Below are 17,343 nucleotides of genomic sequence, written 5' to 3'. Positions count from 1 at the left end.
TGGGCTTCCAGAGTGTGGACTGACAGCAGATGCCTGGTTCTGCCAGGCACGAGGTGAGGTAGTGTGAAAGAGCTGACGAATAAATTTTAAAAACAAAGTTTACAAAGCTCATGCCAATAATATAAGGCCTTCCCACATGACAGGTATGCTCTGACTTCCCATCAGCACTCAGGAAAGCTTGGTAGAGAACATAGGGGGAAAAAATCAGTGAGAAAAGCCAAATACGCTGTGAAATTTATAAGCAAGTAGTAAGGGAACTTCAAGTCAGGTTGAGCCTAATGTAGACAATTTGTGTACACAACGGGTACTGCTGAGATTTCTGTGGCAGTCTGTATACAGTATAGAAGGTGGCAGGGTATTTCTTTGTGGAACACTTCAAGGAAATATTTCATACTGTGTGCATACATTTTTTTCAACCACTGGATCGCTGTGTGGTTTCTGAAGTGCTTTCTAAATTAGTAATATCAGGTGCTGGAATAATGTAATTACTACTCTGTCTTTGAAGTATTTCCGTAAATGACTCTTCATTTTGTTTCTTCATGTTCTCTCCTTGCTATTTCTTCACCTTTTCTTTCTCCCACCACCCTGTTAATACGCTACCTCATTTACAATTCCCGTTTCAGAGGGCAGGACTGGAGTGCCAGGTTTTACCTGGCGCGTCAGCAGGTACGCGAGATGTGGGAGGCCAGAGGCAGCTTTGCACTTCCGTATCCTTAACTACTTTGTATAAGTGTCAAGCAAACATTCGGTCTGAGGTGCTCTAGCTCCATTCCTAGTGAGCACATACCACAAAAGAGGAAGATGATCCATTTATAGCTAGAGGCAGAGTGAAAGAAGACACTGTGCATGAGTCTATTACACTCCTACAAGGCTGTACCGATGAGTTGGTGGCCGTTGCATATGAGGGCGCTTGGGGAGATGAAAATGCTTGTCCATTCTTAGTTCTAGCAACCTTGTACGCTTGGATTTTGGCTAACGTGGAATTGGTGCTTCAACCATCATTTTTTAACCTTTTACCTGCAGGCAACCTCTTTAAGTGCTCTGTGAAAGGTAGAGGAGACTAACCCATAGCTTACGGGTCAGATAGTTCTATGTGGTCTGCAAGTGAAATCATTATATAGTGACATTTACTAGTTTCCTTGCATCTTTCAGAAACTTGTAAGCGCTCACTCTTCCTCATTGATAATTTAAACATGTTTAACTGCAGAAAGGCACTTGGTTACTCATGTAGAACACAGAGCAGTCATTCCCTTACAAGTCTTTGTTTCAGATACAAGTTGAGTATGACGTTTACGCAGTGAACTGGGAAGCAAGTGGCAGATAGACTGTGGCTGGCAGTAGAAACAAAGGATCATAAATGTGTGAAGACGATTAGATCCCTTCAGGCCAAAAATGAATAGCACCGGGATTGTCAGTGGAAGAAAGCCAAGACAATGGGATCTGAGGAATGAGTCAGGACCTAGCAGCACCTATCAGCATTTTCTACTCTATTCATTGCTAGTGGTGTATTTTGGAATCACATTGTGTGCTTTGTTTTAAAAAAAGTTACATAGAAAAGAAACTCATTCATTTATTTGAGAAATGTCCTCCTTTTTAAAAAATGTGATTTAAAGAAAAATTCTGACAGTGATAGTTTATGTTCCAGGTGTATTTGTGGTTTTTTCCCTCCGTAAGTGGTATAACAATATTTAAATATTTCTTGTTTAGGTCACAGAAATGACTTTGGAATTGTCTCTTGAAGTGTGGTAAGTATCTCATATTTAAAAGAAAAAAAGAGGTGGAAAATGTATGAGCAGTAAAGATGTTTTTTCTTTTACTCTATTTGTTAGAATTTTCTTAAAAACATGTCAGGTAGAGTACAAGAATTCCTTGTTTTAACACAGAAATACCAAGTACTGTAAAGTCAGGAGATTTTAAAGTTGAGGGTTATTTTTACACTGTAATTCTATTATTGACTTAAACACCGTTACTTGTACTAGTAGGTGTGCCCTTTCCAAACGTTTGCAGGAACGAGGCCATCATATATGAATTTCGCATCCTGGTTTATGTTAAGTCCTTTCCTTTTCAAGGGCTTTTTCTCTAATAAACGCATAGACATCAGGTTCAGCTGCTATCCTCATTATTTTACCTTCTTCGGTAACTTTGCATCTCACGTTAACTTGCAGCATATATGGATACTCTTTACAGAGCTGCCCCTGAAATGTGTTTGAATGTTAATAGCATGCAGTACTGAAGTCAAAGGTGAAGATCTCAGTAGGACCAGGAATTCACCATGTATAATGCTAAGCAAATGCCTACCTTTTTTGTTTTCCTCTCTAGCTGTCTTTCTCCTTCTTTCCTAGCTGATCTAGGTGAAAGACCAAAAATCACCTTGAGGCATAATCAGAAAACTTATCTTTTTTAAGTCTAAATATGAATGACTGAGAACAAGGCATTTAAAGAGTTGTTTTTTGTCTGTAACTATAAATAGGAGTGCTGAGCACTGTAACTGTAAATGTAGAACTCTTTCATAATGACTCCGGAGACTGACAAACATCCCCCAGGGATGATTTCTCCTCATGATTTTGTACTAGTGAACATGCATATGTGGGTGGTCCTTGAGACCACCCCTAAACCTTCCAGGGCTTGTACATTACAAGTATTTCATATCTCTGACATTAAATGAACAGAAGATACTTGGCTGTGTCTTACTGCTCTAAGGCAGTAGGCTTTGAAATATGTTAAACAAAAGGATCTGATCAAAGCCTACTCTGCTATTCTCAGAGTGGATTTTGGATTCTGCGTGGACCTCTTGTTCACGGTATCATATATACCTTCATAGAACATTGCTTATAGGCAGTCTTTATCTCCCTTTTCCCTAATCTCATTATTTTATTACATATTAGGTTTTTAAAGAATCTGAGGAATTGTTACCTGTGCCTAAATAGATCCATTTCACCATTGTATGTTTTTCATAAAGGACTCTTAAAAATGCTGCCTTGTAACTAACATGTGGAAGTATCCACAAACATTTTCAGCTCATCTTCGTAAATAGGGGAATTCCAATGAGGCAGATACCAGGACGAGTTTGTACAGTCCTCCTCGCTGCCGTCTGCTAGAGGCAGTGCTACTGGGAGGTATTGTAGTGCAAACCCTTTAAACGACATACAAGCTCAGTGAGTTAACTAGTCCTAATGAGGTAACACTTCAAATTGTTTAACCTGCCTTGGCACCTGAAATGAGAAGTGGGAGCTGAAGTTGTAGCTTTTATTTAAGTAGAGTGTTGAGGTCTTTATGCAGCCTTCTGTACATTTTTGATCACACAAGGTGGGGAAAAAGCTAGAGAAAAAGGCTTAGATTTTCCTGTGGCCAACCAGTACAATTTGTGCTGAGATCCATTCAGTTTTTGATTGTAAGACTGAATAGATATGTAGTCAAAATTACTCTCTCCTCCCTTAACTCTAACTTAAGAAGAGTATATGTTAGTAGGAATGTATGAAAATTTTTCATTGCATTTCTTTGTTCAGTGGACAGACTGAATTTCTAGACTGTAAATTTACAATTGTATTTGAGTGGTGAACTCACATGCTGTGTTTTAATTTAATTTTTTTTAAGACCACCTAATATACCACTAGAAGCTGCATATTTTGTGTTTGGTTTTCACTAGCATGTGAACAATGAGGTTTCTCTATAAAATGCGTGTCTTAAAGACGCATTGTGCCATTGTTCTTTGCGTTCGTCACTCCATGGAATCAGTTGATGCAATTGTGTCGCATGAATAATCATTATTTTATTTTATTTTGTTTAATTTCATCTTATGTAAGTTAATGAGGAATTTACTCTTACTTCCACTCATTTCCCTAGGTGATATTTTTAATTCTGTTTTGAATTATGCCTTTTGTTAAAGCCTGTCTGTTTTGCATAATAGCTCTTCAACTGATTTTTGTATGGCTCTGTGTGATGAGGAGAAGAAATTTCGGCAACAGCGAAAAGATAATATCATGCACAGTATGAAATCATTTCTAGGAGAGGAAAACAGCAAGAACTTGACCACTTCCCGTGATGTAAGTTTGGAGAGTTCACATCAAGAACCTTAGTATCACCTTTGGAGTCCTGCATTTGTCTCTCAAAGGAATGAATGAGACATATGAAGTAGAAGGGTTCAATGTAAAGACAGATGGCAGAAGCAGAAAAAATTCTTTTTCCTCTATGTGTGTAAAATATCTAGGCTGGAGAATAATTTTTCTTGTGCTCTAAATTTATAGATTAAAGTTTAAGGAGACAGCATCCTGTGCCGAAATGAAGCTGCGCTTAAATAAGATATGCCCATTGTGTGCAAAAGGACAATACCATGCAAATGCCATCGCAGGATAGAAATCACAGCGTTTCATTTGCACTGGCACCTTAAACAAACTGCTGTAACTTTTATCTGGTTCTTTATTGTTTTAATCCTTGGCAGGCTGTGCCTAGGTTAAAACTGGGCAAGGGAGGTAAATCCATGCTTTTCATTTTGCTCTGATTCTGAATTCCATGCTTTGTTAAGGTGTTGGTTCTGAGCTGAGATTGTCATCTGAAAAATCCCTAAAGGGCGTGTGAAATACCTACTGCACAAGTAGCATGCGGTGGCTCTGGGCATGTGCCCACCTGCAGAATCTGCCCTTGCACGCTTAATATCCAGCCTGTACTCTTAAAATGGCCTTGACTGTATGACCTTCTTGTCTAAAAGATTAGGCAGGAAATGAGCTGCTTTAATGTTAGAGTCAGTTTAGAAATTATTTTCTTTCTTTCCTTTCTTCTTTTCCTTTAGCCTGTTTTACAGGATTAGGATTATTAAGTATGTTTCTTAGAGAATGTGAGAATCTGCAGCTTTCATTGACTTGCTGGCACTCTGTAGCAAGCCAACAGAAAGTTAAGCCAAGAGGTCTAGATGGCCTGATGGTGTTTTGGGTCACATCAAAGCGAGGAAGGATGCCAAATCCTACTGATCTTTTTATTTGTAGTGATATAAATTGTGCATATTGTGAAGGAACATTTTCAAGGTTTTTTGATTTTCAGTTTGGTTATTTTGATCTTAACACGTGCAAATCTTATCAGAGTAGATATCTGTGAATATGACATTGGTCTGATCTTCTACAGCAGAATAATACCTTTCTTAGAAAGGATGCAGATAGACTGCCAAGATCCAGTTGGAACTGGAGTGATACTCAGTGCCTGAAGTATCAGTTCTATGCAGGTGGTATGTGTGCATGAATTGTTGTAAACGCTAGGTAAGATTTCATATTCTTTTTGCCGTCATCTTCCCTTGGTTTCCCTCACTGTCTTAAATACTGAAATTTTATCAGTTAAATTGCATCTTCCAAGAGCAGACAGTAATCTCTAAGTGTAGGCTTATCAACCCTAGGAAGTACTGAGGTAATGCGATCCTACCGTTTTTCATATGCCAAGTGTGTTTTTCTAAGCTGACTTGTCAGAATTTTTAGCTGCTTCTAGCAATGAAAAAAACCTTTTTGTTCAAATTAAAATATAGTTTTGTCCTTCTAGTCTGCAATTTTTACTTTTATTGCTACAGATGGAAGATAGCAGGAGGATTTATAGGATGTCTGTAGTCTTAACATGGCATCAGAAGTCAGGAGACATAATGAGTATTCTTAGCTGCCTGTGAGTCATTGTTTAATCTTAAACAAGTCACTTACTTAAGTCAAAGTTCACCTAAGTTTCTTCATCTGTGAATAGCAACATATGTGCCTTGCAGGGATGCTATGAGACTTTAATACCTGTGAAATAATTACACATCCCTGAATGGGGAAGTGAGTACTTCCAGATTTCCTTACTTAATCTTGAGGAACATTCTGAAAACAGAGAGGATGAGATTTCTTGTACCTGTGTTATTGCTCAGTTTATTTTTATAATTTTTATTGCTTTAAACCGTTTTCTAAAATACCATAATCGATTAAAGAAAACATATAGTTCTCTAAGACTGGATTTGCAGAATTTTTTAATAATCATCTGTGTACCCTGTGGCAACTTTTTTTCCATCACAGGTATTCTTGTCCAGATTTTGTGTGCTATGTTTCCAGGGCGTTTGGATAAAAAACATCTGCACTGCTCATTCCCAAAACAAGATTTAATATGTTATAGCTTTTTTTGCCAGATTACTGGAAAATATGATTGAAATGACTTTTTCAGAACTCGCTTTTCTTAAAATATATCTCGTTTCCCAAATCCTTTTCATTTTCATGCCCAGTTTGGTGATTAAGCAACCAGCACTTGTTGAGATGAGGCGCCCATTGATTGAAGTGGAACTGTTTGGTGCTGAACTTGTCCGCACAGTACAGTGCCCCATGGATTCTAGAAACAATACAGATGTATTGACAAAACACTTCATCAGCGTTGTTAAATCCTGTTCAGTGGAGTTTGTTTGGATGCATTCTAAGCTGGTTTGTTCAAAACTGGCTTGGGTTCCCCAGCATTGTGCCATGCAGACCAAACACAGGAAAAAGCAAGCCGTGCTGGCATGGCATTTTGGTTGTTCAGAAGTGGGCACAACCATATAGAATTGAGCATGGCAGTGTGATCAAGGGTTAGAGCAATGGGCTTTTGTCTCCAAGACTTCTGAATTCGATTCACATTTTTGCCCTTGACTCACCACATCGCTTTCTTGTGAGTCACTTACCCTTTTGGTCTAAGTTCACTAATCTGCTTGAATGGGTTTAGTACCTCTGCCCTGGTTTTACTGGTTATGTACAAAGGACTTCAGGTTCAGAGTGCTTCAAAGAGTGGAGTGCATCAGCCGAAGCCTGTCTACATGGAGAAGCGTACATGCCTTGGTGTCTTATCTTTTCTCCATTCTTTCTCAATCATGAGATGGCTTCTTGGTTCTCTTCCCTTTGTACTCAAGTCTGCAGCTACTTCCCCCCTCCTTCTGCCCTATTTATCCTAAAGAGCAACATGTAACATGGGTGTATGTGATTCCAGATTTTACCTTTTCTTGCCCTTAAACATGTTGGAAACTGAATTGCAGCTAAGAAACTGCTTTAACAAACCTACCTGCTTGGAAATGTGCTCTACCTTCTGCAAAGCAAGAAAGGACCCTTAACCTTCATCACTTGGCTTATGCCTACAAGTCAACTTGTATTCAATTGGCTGAAATGAATGTATATAAATGTGCAGTAAATGCTTCTCTTCAGTTATTTTTTCATCATTTAAAAGCTTTATTTACTGTGGGAAGCTTCCTTAAGCTGCGCTCTGCTCTAGAGCTCTTTAGTTAAATTTCATTTCTGGAAATAAAGTAGTGATTACAGCTCTTCATATTTTGCTTTGATATCAAGTGGAAATGAAGAGATACTATACATCCAGCTACCTCTCGGTATACCCACTCTCCCCTGGTATAGGAATCTATGATTCCCAGAATGCCTGTGGATTAGGTATACACGAAGCGTTTGCAGTCGGGATGCTAGTGACTCTTCTTGACGTTCTTTGTTGATCCTCCTTACGAATTTCTCTGCATCCTGAAGAAAACTCAGATTTTCCCTTGTGCTTCTGCCACTTCACCGATGAATAGATTTGTTGAATAGTAGTGCTTTGGAAGTGTTCTTACATACTTTTTCCAGGCTTGCACCTGCAAACCACCGTCTTCATCTTGTTGGGATTTGTCTGTGTAGGTTAATTAGGTAGTGTTGGTAAAGAGCTTTCAAAGCCTAACGTACATTATTAAATTTGTGATTAGTAATATGGCTCTTCTCTTCAAAGCAACTGCTCTGTTATTAGGGTGTTGGCTTAACAAAACAGGCATGTCCTAAATCTTTACCTTTGTTTTGTCATTTTTTTGATAGATAGCTATCTCTGGAGGTGCATGATGAATGCTGATGCCAGTAAATACCTGTGGTTTCTATTACTAAAGCTTAACACTTATGAAGAATATGATCAAATAATCTTACTGCATCAAGAATAAGCAGTTTTTACAGACCGGAAGCCTTGAGGAATATCTCAACTTACTTGGTCATTGTGCGTGGTCGTTTCCGTGTGACTGTTTTCGGTCCGCAGGGAAGTTTCATGGCGTGGAGTGTGGAGACTGCAGAAAGAAACTGAACTCAGTAGTCACACGATTCCTTTTCTTATAACTAATCCCATATATTGGCACCTTAAATTGTGTTTCAGTGAAATTTTTGACTGATTACCAGTTTGATCAGATAGAGGCTTTCTGCACAACTGAGTAATTCTTTTTATGCTTACCTTATCACCATTGAACAGTGGAAAATTCTTCTACGTTTCGGAAACTGGGAACCAGATGGGACCTTTGCTTAGTCTAAAACACTTGATGATGGTAGCAAGTGAATTTCTGTTTTATTATGTCTTCTTTCTAGATACTTGGGCAAACAATGCAGTGGAAGGGGACAGCTTTGAAGTCAGGGCTGGGAAGGCTAGAAAGTAAGAAGTAAAGAAGTATAAAATAAAACCCCTGTAGATAGATTTTTCAATATGGTGTCACTTGTAACTGGGTCTGCTTTAGCTTACTTTGTGATCTCTTGATAGCTGAGTAGGTGAAGTGATACACATAAATTCTCCTTACCTCTCCTGTAGTTTTTGCAAGGTAGTTGTAATTTTGAGACTGTATTCATGCTATGTAGTAATATCAGATGTTTTTATTATAAAATGTGTTTTTAAACTCCTAGCCAAAATATTATTTGTTTCTCTTCTGTTTCTGATTAGTAACTTTAACTGCTTTTGGCTCTGTCACAAAAGCTAGTGTTTCAATTGATTGCTTAAAAAATTTCTGTGGTCTTGTAACCAAATAGTTTATTTAATGACTAAATTTGATATCTTCTCTATTTTGGATTATGGATAAGAAGGACAGAAATTCTAAAGAAATAGTCAGTATATTTTTATTTAGAAGTCTTGCTACAAGTGGTGACTTCTTCAAATAAATTCTAATTCTTCAGATACCAGGGAATTAGAGTTCTAAGTAACAGGGCATCGTGGGGGCAACTGTTTACTAATGCTGAGACCTGACGTGGTTTGTTCACCCAATTTGTACACTTACTGGTTGTATTTTAAGGTCTGAAGCAGTGCCATAAATCTGTGCGAGTGAAATGAACTTGAAATTCTATACATTATTTCTCTAGATAGGAAGCTAAGGGAGGTCCTAATGATAGTATTTGACTTTCACTATATTTATTTTTTTTTTTTAACTACTTGACCTGAAGAACCAGAAAAGTCAGGCATTACCTTTCTGTGCCTATAAGGAACTTAAAATGGAGGAGTCTGTGCAGTGATAATATTGTGCCGTATTAGCAAGTAGTAGTGAATAAAAAGTACGATACAACAGAGTCGTAGAAATACTGTTTGGAAGGGACCTCTGGAGGTCAACTAGTCCCAGTTGTCTCTGGAAGGAGTGATATTACCAACACTCCGTTTACTGCTAACAGAGAAAATCGGGGGAATTCTAGCAAGTCGCAGAACAATCCAGAGTTTAGCGAATTCCGGAGTGCTAACTCTGATGCTCGTTTCCCAGCCTTGGTCTGATCCTGAACTCAATCACTTTGTGAGGACTGCAGCCCGAGCAGCTCCCACTGGCCACATTTGCCCCTGGTTCTTTGCTGTTTGTGAGGGGTGGGTGAGGTACAGCATTAGTCAGCCCCTCCAGCATTTCCATTAGGAAATTGTCACCAAGGCCGCCTACAGACTTCCTGGATGGCTTGCACAATACTGACCTTTCAGGATTAAAATCCCCCTGTGAGGACCCCAGCCAGATCAGGAGACTTTAGAGAAAGCCTTACCCACTTCATCGCATTGGTCAGCAGTCTGAATCTGACTACCACAACATCCCTAGCATTACCTTCTTTCTGATCGTGACCCAGAACCTCCCAAAAGATGTGTCTCTGTTTGCATCCTGATGTTCTGTACAACCAAGGAGCTGCTTTCTTGTAGAGCACAGCCCCCTTGCACCCTTTTTCCCTGCCTGTCTTCCCAGCCTCCAACCATCCATGGCAGTGTGCCAGGCTAGCATGCTGTCCCACCAAGTCTGTGGCATTCTGATTGTGTCATAGACCTGTGACTACACTTGAACTTCTGATTTTTCTTATTTGAATTCTCTGTGCATTAATGTAGAGACATTTGAGGTAAGCCTCTGAACACTCTTCCTTCTGAGCAGGATCATGCAGGTCTCACTACTTACTTTCTCCCATGGATTCTTCCTGCATTTGCAACATTTGCAGCCTTTCCTCGCTTAGGTCGTTGTCATTAAAGTCAGTCTAAAGTCTTCTTCATTAAATTAGCAATTGTGTTCATGAAGCTTCCCTTGCTCGTGATCGGCAGTACTCTTCTCCCATGCTGCAGTCCAAAAGTACTCCTGCCATCCAGCTCTTGGTGAAGCAGAAGGGACTGAATAAGTGACATACAGATATCATACATCACTCTTGGGCCCAGAGAACCTAAGGGAGACAGGTGACTTCATGGGTGGGATTACGGTGCTGCTCCAATCTACGTACAGTGTTTAAAAGTCATAGCTCAAAGTGCTTTATTAAAATGTTTTGCTGTTCTCTTACACACGTACCACTGAAAGACTACAGAATACCTTCTTTTTGCTTGTTAGAACTTTTGTGCACAGGTTTGGAAAAGCACAGGTTTCTTCTTTGCTGTGATGATCTCTGGGTGGTGACCTATTAATTGCACAAGGCTGATATGTTAGGCCAGTGATTGATGAATGATGTTTATTTACTGCTTTTAAGTCTTTATCAGAATTGATGTGGTGATATGTTATTTTTCTCATCTATGCAGGTACCAGTGATAGCAATATTGGGGTCAGGAGGTGGATTTCGTGCCATGGTAGGGTTTGCTGGAGTCATGAAAGCACTTTATGAATCAGGAATTTTAGACTGTGCGACTTACATTGCTGGTCTCTCAGGATCCACGTGGTAAGGGTTTTTTCTTTTGTTTTTCTTCATTTTTTTTTCAGGAAGTTCAAAAATGAATTTTCATGAGAGTTGACTTATTTCTAAGGTTATATTTCACAGCCAATTTTACATATACACTATCAGTATGGAAAGGACATATGGAGACAGCTATCTTGCAGCATAGCGGGTCAGTGGAACAAGGCTGCTGGTGGAGGTGTTTCAGAATGCCTCAAAGGGTGAGGACAGCTCAGTCTGCAGGTGATCTTCCTAGATTTGATGACAAGAATAGATGAAAAGAGGTGCTACACGTAGGCACCCACATTTCTGTATGAACAGCCAGTACTGTACTAGGACTGTGTAACTGATTCTTTCATCTTGATAACCAAAAAATTAAGAATTCAAGCCATTGGTATAAATCCAAAATATTTTTTTGTGTAGTTTTATTTTCCCAATGAAATGGAAAAAAAAAATTCCCTGTGATTTGAAGATGATGACTTTTTGAACCCAGAATGGATTGTATACTTTTGGGGGACTTTTCAGAGATTCTCAAAATCACTGAAAGATGTTTTTCTCCATTTTAGACTCAGTAGTCCCCTTCTTAGTGGATTTACTGGGTACGTCTAGGACCTGTTCACTGATTCTTTCTTAACATAAAGGGATTTGAGCCCATGTATTTCGGCTAGTAGGGAAAATACCGACTGACTGCCTTGCTGCAGGGCATCCTGCTATGGATTGCTTTGCATCACTCTCTATTGTCACTGTTTCATTTAGAAATTACGGGTTTTTTTAATTGTTAGTCAGATGGGAGTGAAGATCTTCAAAGATGTCTCAATTAGAATGCCCTGATGAGGTAGTTATGATGGCCTTCTGTCTGACTCAATACTTCAGCCCATTAACAGGAACAGCATCAACAGGAGAAAATCAGAGCGATGTCACTGTGTGAAAGGCACTCTCTGGGCGTTACGAGCTCAGGGTTTTGTAGGCAGCAGAATGCTTTGAACCCAGTATTATGTCTGCCTCAACCACTCTTCTGAATGAGAGGGTTTTTCTTCTTCCTGCCCAGTGGTATGAACCTGCAGCCCTTTGTCTTCTTGGCTTTTATAAAAATTGTTCCAAATTGCACTTATTACAAATGTTGAAACTATTTGTTTTGACATCTCTCAAATGAAATGATGTAACATATTTTAAAACTGCGTAATTTTCATCAGCCGAAGACATCTGACAAATTCAGTCCAAATTTCTTAACTGTTTGGACTCCTTAACACTACATTTTTTCATTAAGTGAAAAATTGCAGAGTTTTTTTGATCTAACTTTAAAAGTTGGTTTTAATGTCAATGGATCAGGTTGCAGCAGAGGATGTTACATCTTAAGAAAATTTTCAGCTTTTCAAGGGAGCATCCCAGATGTCACAAAGTACAATTTTAACGTAACAGTACCAATTTGAATACTGGAGCTGCATCTGAATCGAGTTTAGGGGCACCTAGTACAGGAAAGGTGTTGATGAACTGAATGAATTCCATCAGAGTACCACCTAGACAATTAGGGCACTGGAGCACATGGGAAAGTGAGGCAGCTGGATTTGTTTAGCCTTGAGGAGTAGGCAAAGGTAGTGACGGGGCCAGGGGGGAGATCTTACTGTTATCTTCAGCTACCTAATGAGTAGCTGTAAAGAAAAGAGCCTCTTTTTGGAGACACACAGAGAAAGGACAAGGAGTAATGGCCATAAGTTACAGCAAGAGAAATTTGGTTAGCTATTAGGAAAATTATTTTGCAGTGAGAGTGGTCAAGCACTGGAATGTATTGCCCCATCGTTACTTGACTAGGTTGGGTAAGGTGTCATCCTCTCTCTGTCTGACTCAGTGAATACTTCATGTGAAAGCAGAACTTGACTGAACAAAGCCCTGAGCAACCTGATCTGACTTCAAGTTGGCTCTGCATTGAGCAGGAGGTTGGAATGGAGACCTCAAGGTTCCTTCCAGTCTACATTCTAAGATTGTATGAATGTCTCATTTCTTCGAGAGTAAGGGAAAAAGACTTGTTGGAATAACTAAATATAAACAAGCAGGGAGTCTGCCTGGGATTAGTGTTATCCCCTCGTTTAACTCTAAGGAAGCACATGAATTTTGATTCCACATATTCTAAGGAAATAGTCTAACCCCAAAGTTGTTAACTCTTTTGAAATAGATAATGATCTGCTCTATTCCTTGTGTGGTTTTTTATCAATTATTTTTCACTTGTGTGAAGCTTGCTTGCCCCCTCCCAGACAAGATAGAAAGCTTTCAGAATGCTGGAAAGTTTTGAAATGCCAGAATTGTCTATGAACTAGACTGAGTTTCTCGTTCAGATTGGACTATAAAAGATTGGCATCCCTGGAACCTGGTTTTTCTGTCACTAGTGGTTGGGGGGGCAGATTTAACACTGTCTGTTGAGAAACCTGGATGCACGTTTGTCAAATTTGTGAAAAGTGGAAGATATCATTTGACTGGATGAAGAGCAATTGAACAGTTCAAGGTAGCGTGAAAAATTTTCGCTGTGTTTCTAGGGAATGGTATGTAGACCATGTTCTGAAAAGATGTGAATCAGCTGGCCACGAGGTCCTTTTTTTGGAAAACCCAGGTGTGAATACATAGTTGAACTAATGTAAACCTATAAAATCTATATTAAAACAGCAAGATTATCTGAACTGATTCAGTCAGAAACATATGTTGGAAACAGTTATATATGAACAAATTTGCTTTTACTGTCTTGGTGATGTCACCTATTCAGACTTTCTTGCTTGATGAATAAATAAATTGACACTTTGGCACTCCCTTTCTTTTTTTCTATGCAGTCTATTACTTGGGATTAATGTTCTGTTCTTTTTTTTCCCTGAAGGGTGGAGAATTCCTTTCCTGGCGGGAGAGGCAGGTTTTTGCTTGTTCGCTCAGATGCATGCCTAACCTTGGAGCAATGCATTTACCTTCCTGATGGTTTCTGTCATCTTGCTTCAACCTTGTACTGAATTCTTCATCCTGCATTTTCCTTTCTCTGCTCACATGGAAGCTTGCTGCTGTGTTTGTTCCACCCACGAGCTGACGTGCATGCTAAGCTTTAGAGACTGCGCAAGGACTAATGAATCAAGTTCTTACATCATGCATGTGACAGGGTTCATCATGCTGTCAAGTAAATTGCTGGGCGGTGATATCGGAGCCGCCAAGCTTACACAGTTTGTATCTCACTGCTGTGCAGAATTATGCCTGCAGTATGGTATGTATACCTAAGCCAGCTAATTGAATAAATAATAGTGAAATGAGCATCTAGTAGAGTAGGATGGCCTATCTTGAGTCTTCACGCATAGTGTTACTTAAGCTAACGAAGTACAAACCACAGTTATCCGCATGTGTGTCTAAACTTTGTTTTGAGTAAACAAAACTTCAGTTTCCAGAGTTACTCAGTGACAAAATCAAGATTTGCCTGATAGGCCTCTTCTGAATCCTCAAAGTCAATTAAATCTCTGCACAGGTTGTAGTTCTTAGCATGAGAACATCTAGATCCTGGAAAGCTTGCCATATACTAATATATTTTAGGAATTTTTGAATAGTGGTAATGAACTGGAGAGTGACAGATTGAGGTACATCTTAGAGTGAAAGAACTGCATGTGTATACTTATAGGACCTCCGGTCTGCCAAATTTAGGTGTGCTGTGACAACTTGAGAAGCTCTTTTTTCAGCTTATGATGATTCTGTCCATTATCCCTTAAACAGATAAATGAGGAACACTGTAATCTTTTACATCATGCACATTATGGAAATGTATCTTGAGTGTTTGATAGTATACTTACATTTAGAACAAATTGTTTAGCTTTCTGTGCCTTGAGGAAAAGGAAATGACAATTTACTGTATAAAAGGTGAGTAAATTAATCTGATTTAATCAGTAATTGTATCAAATTATTTATGAGCTTATCGTACATTTCAGGCAACTGACATTGGACCAGGCTTTGATACTTACAGAGCCTATTTTCCATTGCAGGTACATGTCAACTTTGTATTCACACCCGGATTTTCCAGAGAAAGGACCAAAGGAGATTAATCAAGAATTGATGAACTCTGTCAGTCACAACCCACTTCTGCTGCTCACTCCTCAGAAAGTCAAACGCTACATTGAAGCACTGTGGAATAAGAAAAGCTCAGGGCAGCCTGTCACCTTCACAGATATCTTTGGAATGCTAATAGGTGAAACACTTATCCATAATGTGAGTTCATTTTTTTGTGATTATAAGAGTTGTGAAACTATTGCGTAATAACCGCTGGTAACTATAACTTTTTGAAATGACTGTGGTAAAATTTAACAAAGCATGTTTAGCGGTGGCAATATTTAAAGTTATAGCTGAACAGATACTGGGTAAGAAACTTGTAAAATGTTTTCCTTGCTCTGAGACATGTTTCTGAATGGTACTCGTTTTCTTTAAGAGCTAGGAAAACTTCATGCATTCATGTGCAACAGAAATGAACTTAATCACTGGGTACTTGCAGGAAGCTCTTAACATTGTGTATCATCCGTTAAAATTACAGTTCAAGCAGCTTCAACAAAATATTACAAAGTGATGTAACCTCTTTATGCACATTTTGCTATACGAAAAGCAGTATTTGCTTGACAAAGTACTAATTTCAAGGTGAAGGTTCCACATCTTTTTTTATTATTACTTGTTTTTCTGAGAAATGAGACAGTAGGAGGGCTTCATGCTGTTGTATTTTATTATTGAAAAATCCTAATTGACTGAATCAGGCCGACAGACTTCAAGTTCAAATGAGTCAGGTGAGCAGAATTTGGATTCAATCTCATGGTAAGACTGAAATGTGTTAATAGATTCACAGATGTGTTTTATACACTTGTATCTTTCATGAGTATACATTGCCATTAAGTTTTAAACACTTTAAAATACTGAAAAACAGGCCACACAGCTTTTAGTAACTGTGATGTATAGGGTAAGTTTGAGATGATGAAGGGATGTTAGTGGTTGTGTGAGGTTGGTTAGAAGTCTCTGTTTACTAAGGAGTTAAACAAATGCACAGATGTTTAGCTTATGTCTGAACCTGACACAATCAGTGAAAAATGGAAATAAAACTCTTGGTTATTCACAGATAACACATCTTGGTACTGTTATGTCGTAATGACTTTCAGTTTTTCTTGATTGCAGGCTCCAGAATATTTTCTGGGGGAGATGCAAATCCTTGGTTAGCAAATGTAAGCCTCTTAAGAGTCCATTTGCTTTTCTTAGTTATCTTTGCTGACTTTTCAGAACCAGCACATACTGAAAAACATTACATGATCATTAATGGCGGTTCTGCCTAAGAGGTTTTTCCTTGGTTTTGTCTTTTACAGTAGCAGAGGGATCAAGAACTTGCTTTGTCTGGCAATACTGTTTTCTTTTTGGCAGTGTTATTTTGGATTCTATAACACATGCTTATTTCATCTTCCTATCGTGCCTTCTCCCACTCCTTCCTTCCTGAATTGTGCAGTTAAAAAGGCATTCAAGCAGATTACTTCCTTTTACAAATTCTTCTGTTCTGTTTTTCTTGGACATAACTGAGTTTGTCCGTTTTCCTTCTCTTTGAGAATTCCAGAGAAATAAGGAGTCTCCCAGATATAGCAGACCTTTATAGGATCAGTTTGGACATAACCTCTTTCTTTTCATACAGAGAATGGACACCACTTTGAGCAACATGAAAGAGAAAATCAATAATGCACAATGTGCTCTCCCGCTCTTTACATGTCTCCATGTCAAACCAGATGTCTCAGAGCTTATGTTTGCAGGTATGTTTTCAATCTGTGTATTGAGTCACTTGTGAAAAGAAGAGAAGTGCATGGCTCACCAAAGAGCCTATTTTTTTAATACTTCTGAGAATAATTATATCCTGCAACTTGGTACACTTTGAAATTATTAGTCATATGGCAAGGATTAGGAAGGAATTTGCTATGATATGAAACATTCTTCGGGGCTTAACAAAATTTGCATTGTTATGAACTCAGTACAGGGAGATTTTAATTTATAAAAAGAATAGGAAGTTGTGATGTTGAAGAATATACCAAACAGGCACAGCATAAGGGCTGTTCTGGTGGGTTTTAAAAGGTGGTTGGGAAATGGACACATTTGTGTTCAGTGGCTTCTGGGAATCTGACAGCAGAGTCTGATAATTAGAGGTTACTCAGGGATAAGTGATCACATATGTAGGTAGGTGGATATGGTCTCGGTTGGTGCAGTACTTGCACCAAGGTTAGAGGGCTGTGGAGAACAGGCATCAAATGGACGTGTTCCTCATGGCATACTGTGAAACTGAGCCTTTTCTTGGCTTTTAAGACGCATCTTTTCCTGTCCATGGAAAGACAAACAGACTGTATTTTAAGTCAACGGCCTTTTATTTCTCTATCATTCTTGGGTTTGGAGACTTATTTTTCATAGACTGATAGTATCATTATGGTTGGAAGAGACC

At 38.8% G+C, this 17,343-nt stretch overlaps 1 protein-coding gene across 1 annotated transcript in view; it reads left to right on the top strand.

Annotated features, from left to right (window-relative positions):
• LOC104160158 (cytosolic phospholipase A2-like) overlaps nucleotides 1–16,666 on the top strand; it is a gene marked incomplete at its 3' end in the record, with an annotated part of 45,260 nt that extends 28,594 nt beyond the window's left edge. Inside the window, exons 6-10 of the mRNA XM_009698223.1 lie at nucleotides 1,708–1,745; nucleotides 3,908–4,043; nucleotides 10,756–10,892; nucleotides 14,882–15,104; nucleotides 16,552–16,666. Of these exons, the coding sequence (XP_009696525.1) occupies nucleotides 1,708–1,745; nucleotides 3,908–4,043; nucleotides 10,756–10,892; nucleotides 14,882–15,104; nucleotides 16,552–16,666 (649 nt within the window). The remainder of the gene's footprint in view (nucleotides 1–1,707; nucleotides 1,746–3,907; nucleotides 4,044–10,755; nucleotides 10,893–14,881; nucleotides 15,105–16,551) is intronic.
• Nucleotides 16,667–17,343: the final 677 nt, after the last annotated feature.

The sequence above is a fragment of the Cariama cristata genome, unplaced genomic scaffold, assembly GCF_000690535.1.
Source record: "Cariama cristata isolate BGI_N322 unplaced genomic scaffold, ASM69053v1 scaffold14674, whole genome shotgun sequence".
Lineage (NCBI taxonomy): Eukaryota > Metazoa > Chordata > Aves > Cariamiformes > Cariamidae > Cariama > Cariama cristata.
The sequence above is the reverse complement of the archived record's forward strand: the minus strand, read 5'-3'. Positions and strand labels throughout refer to the sequence as shown.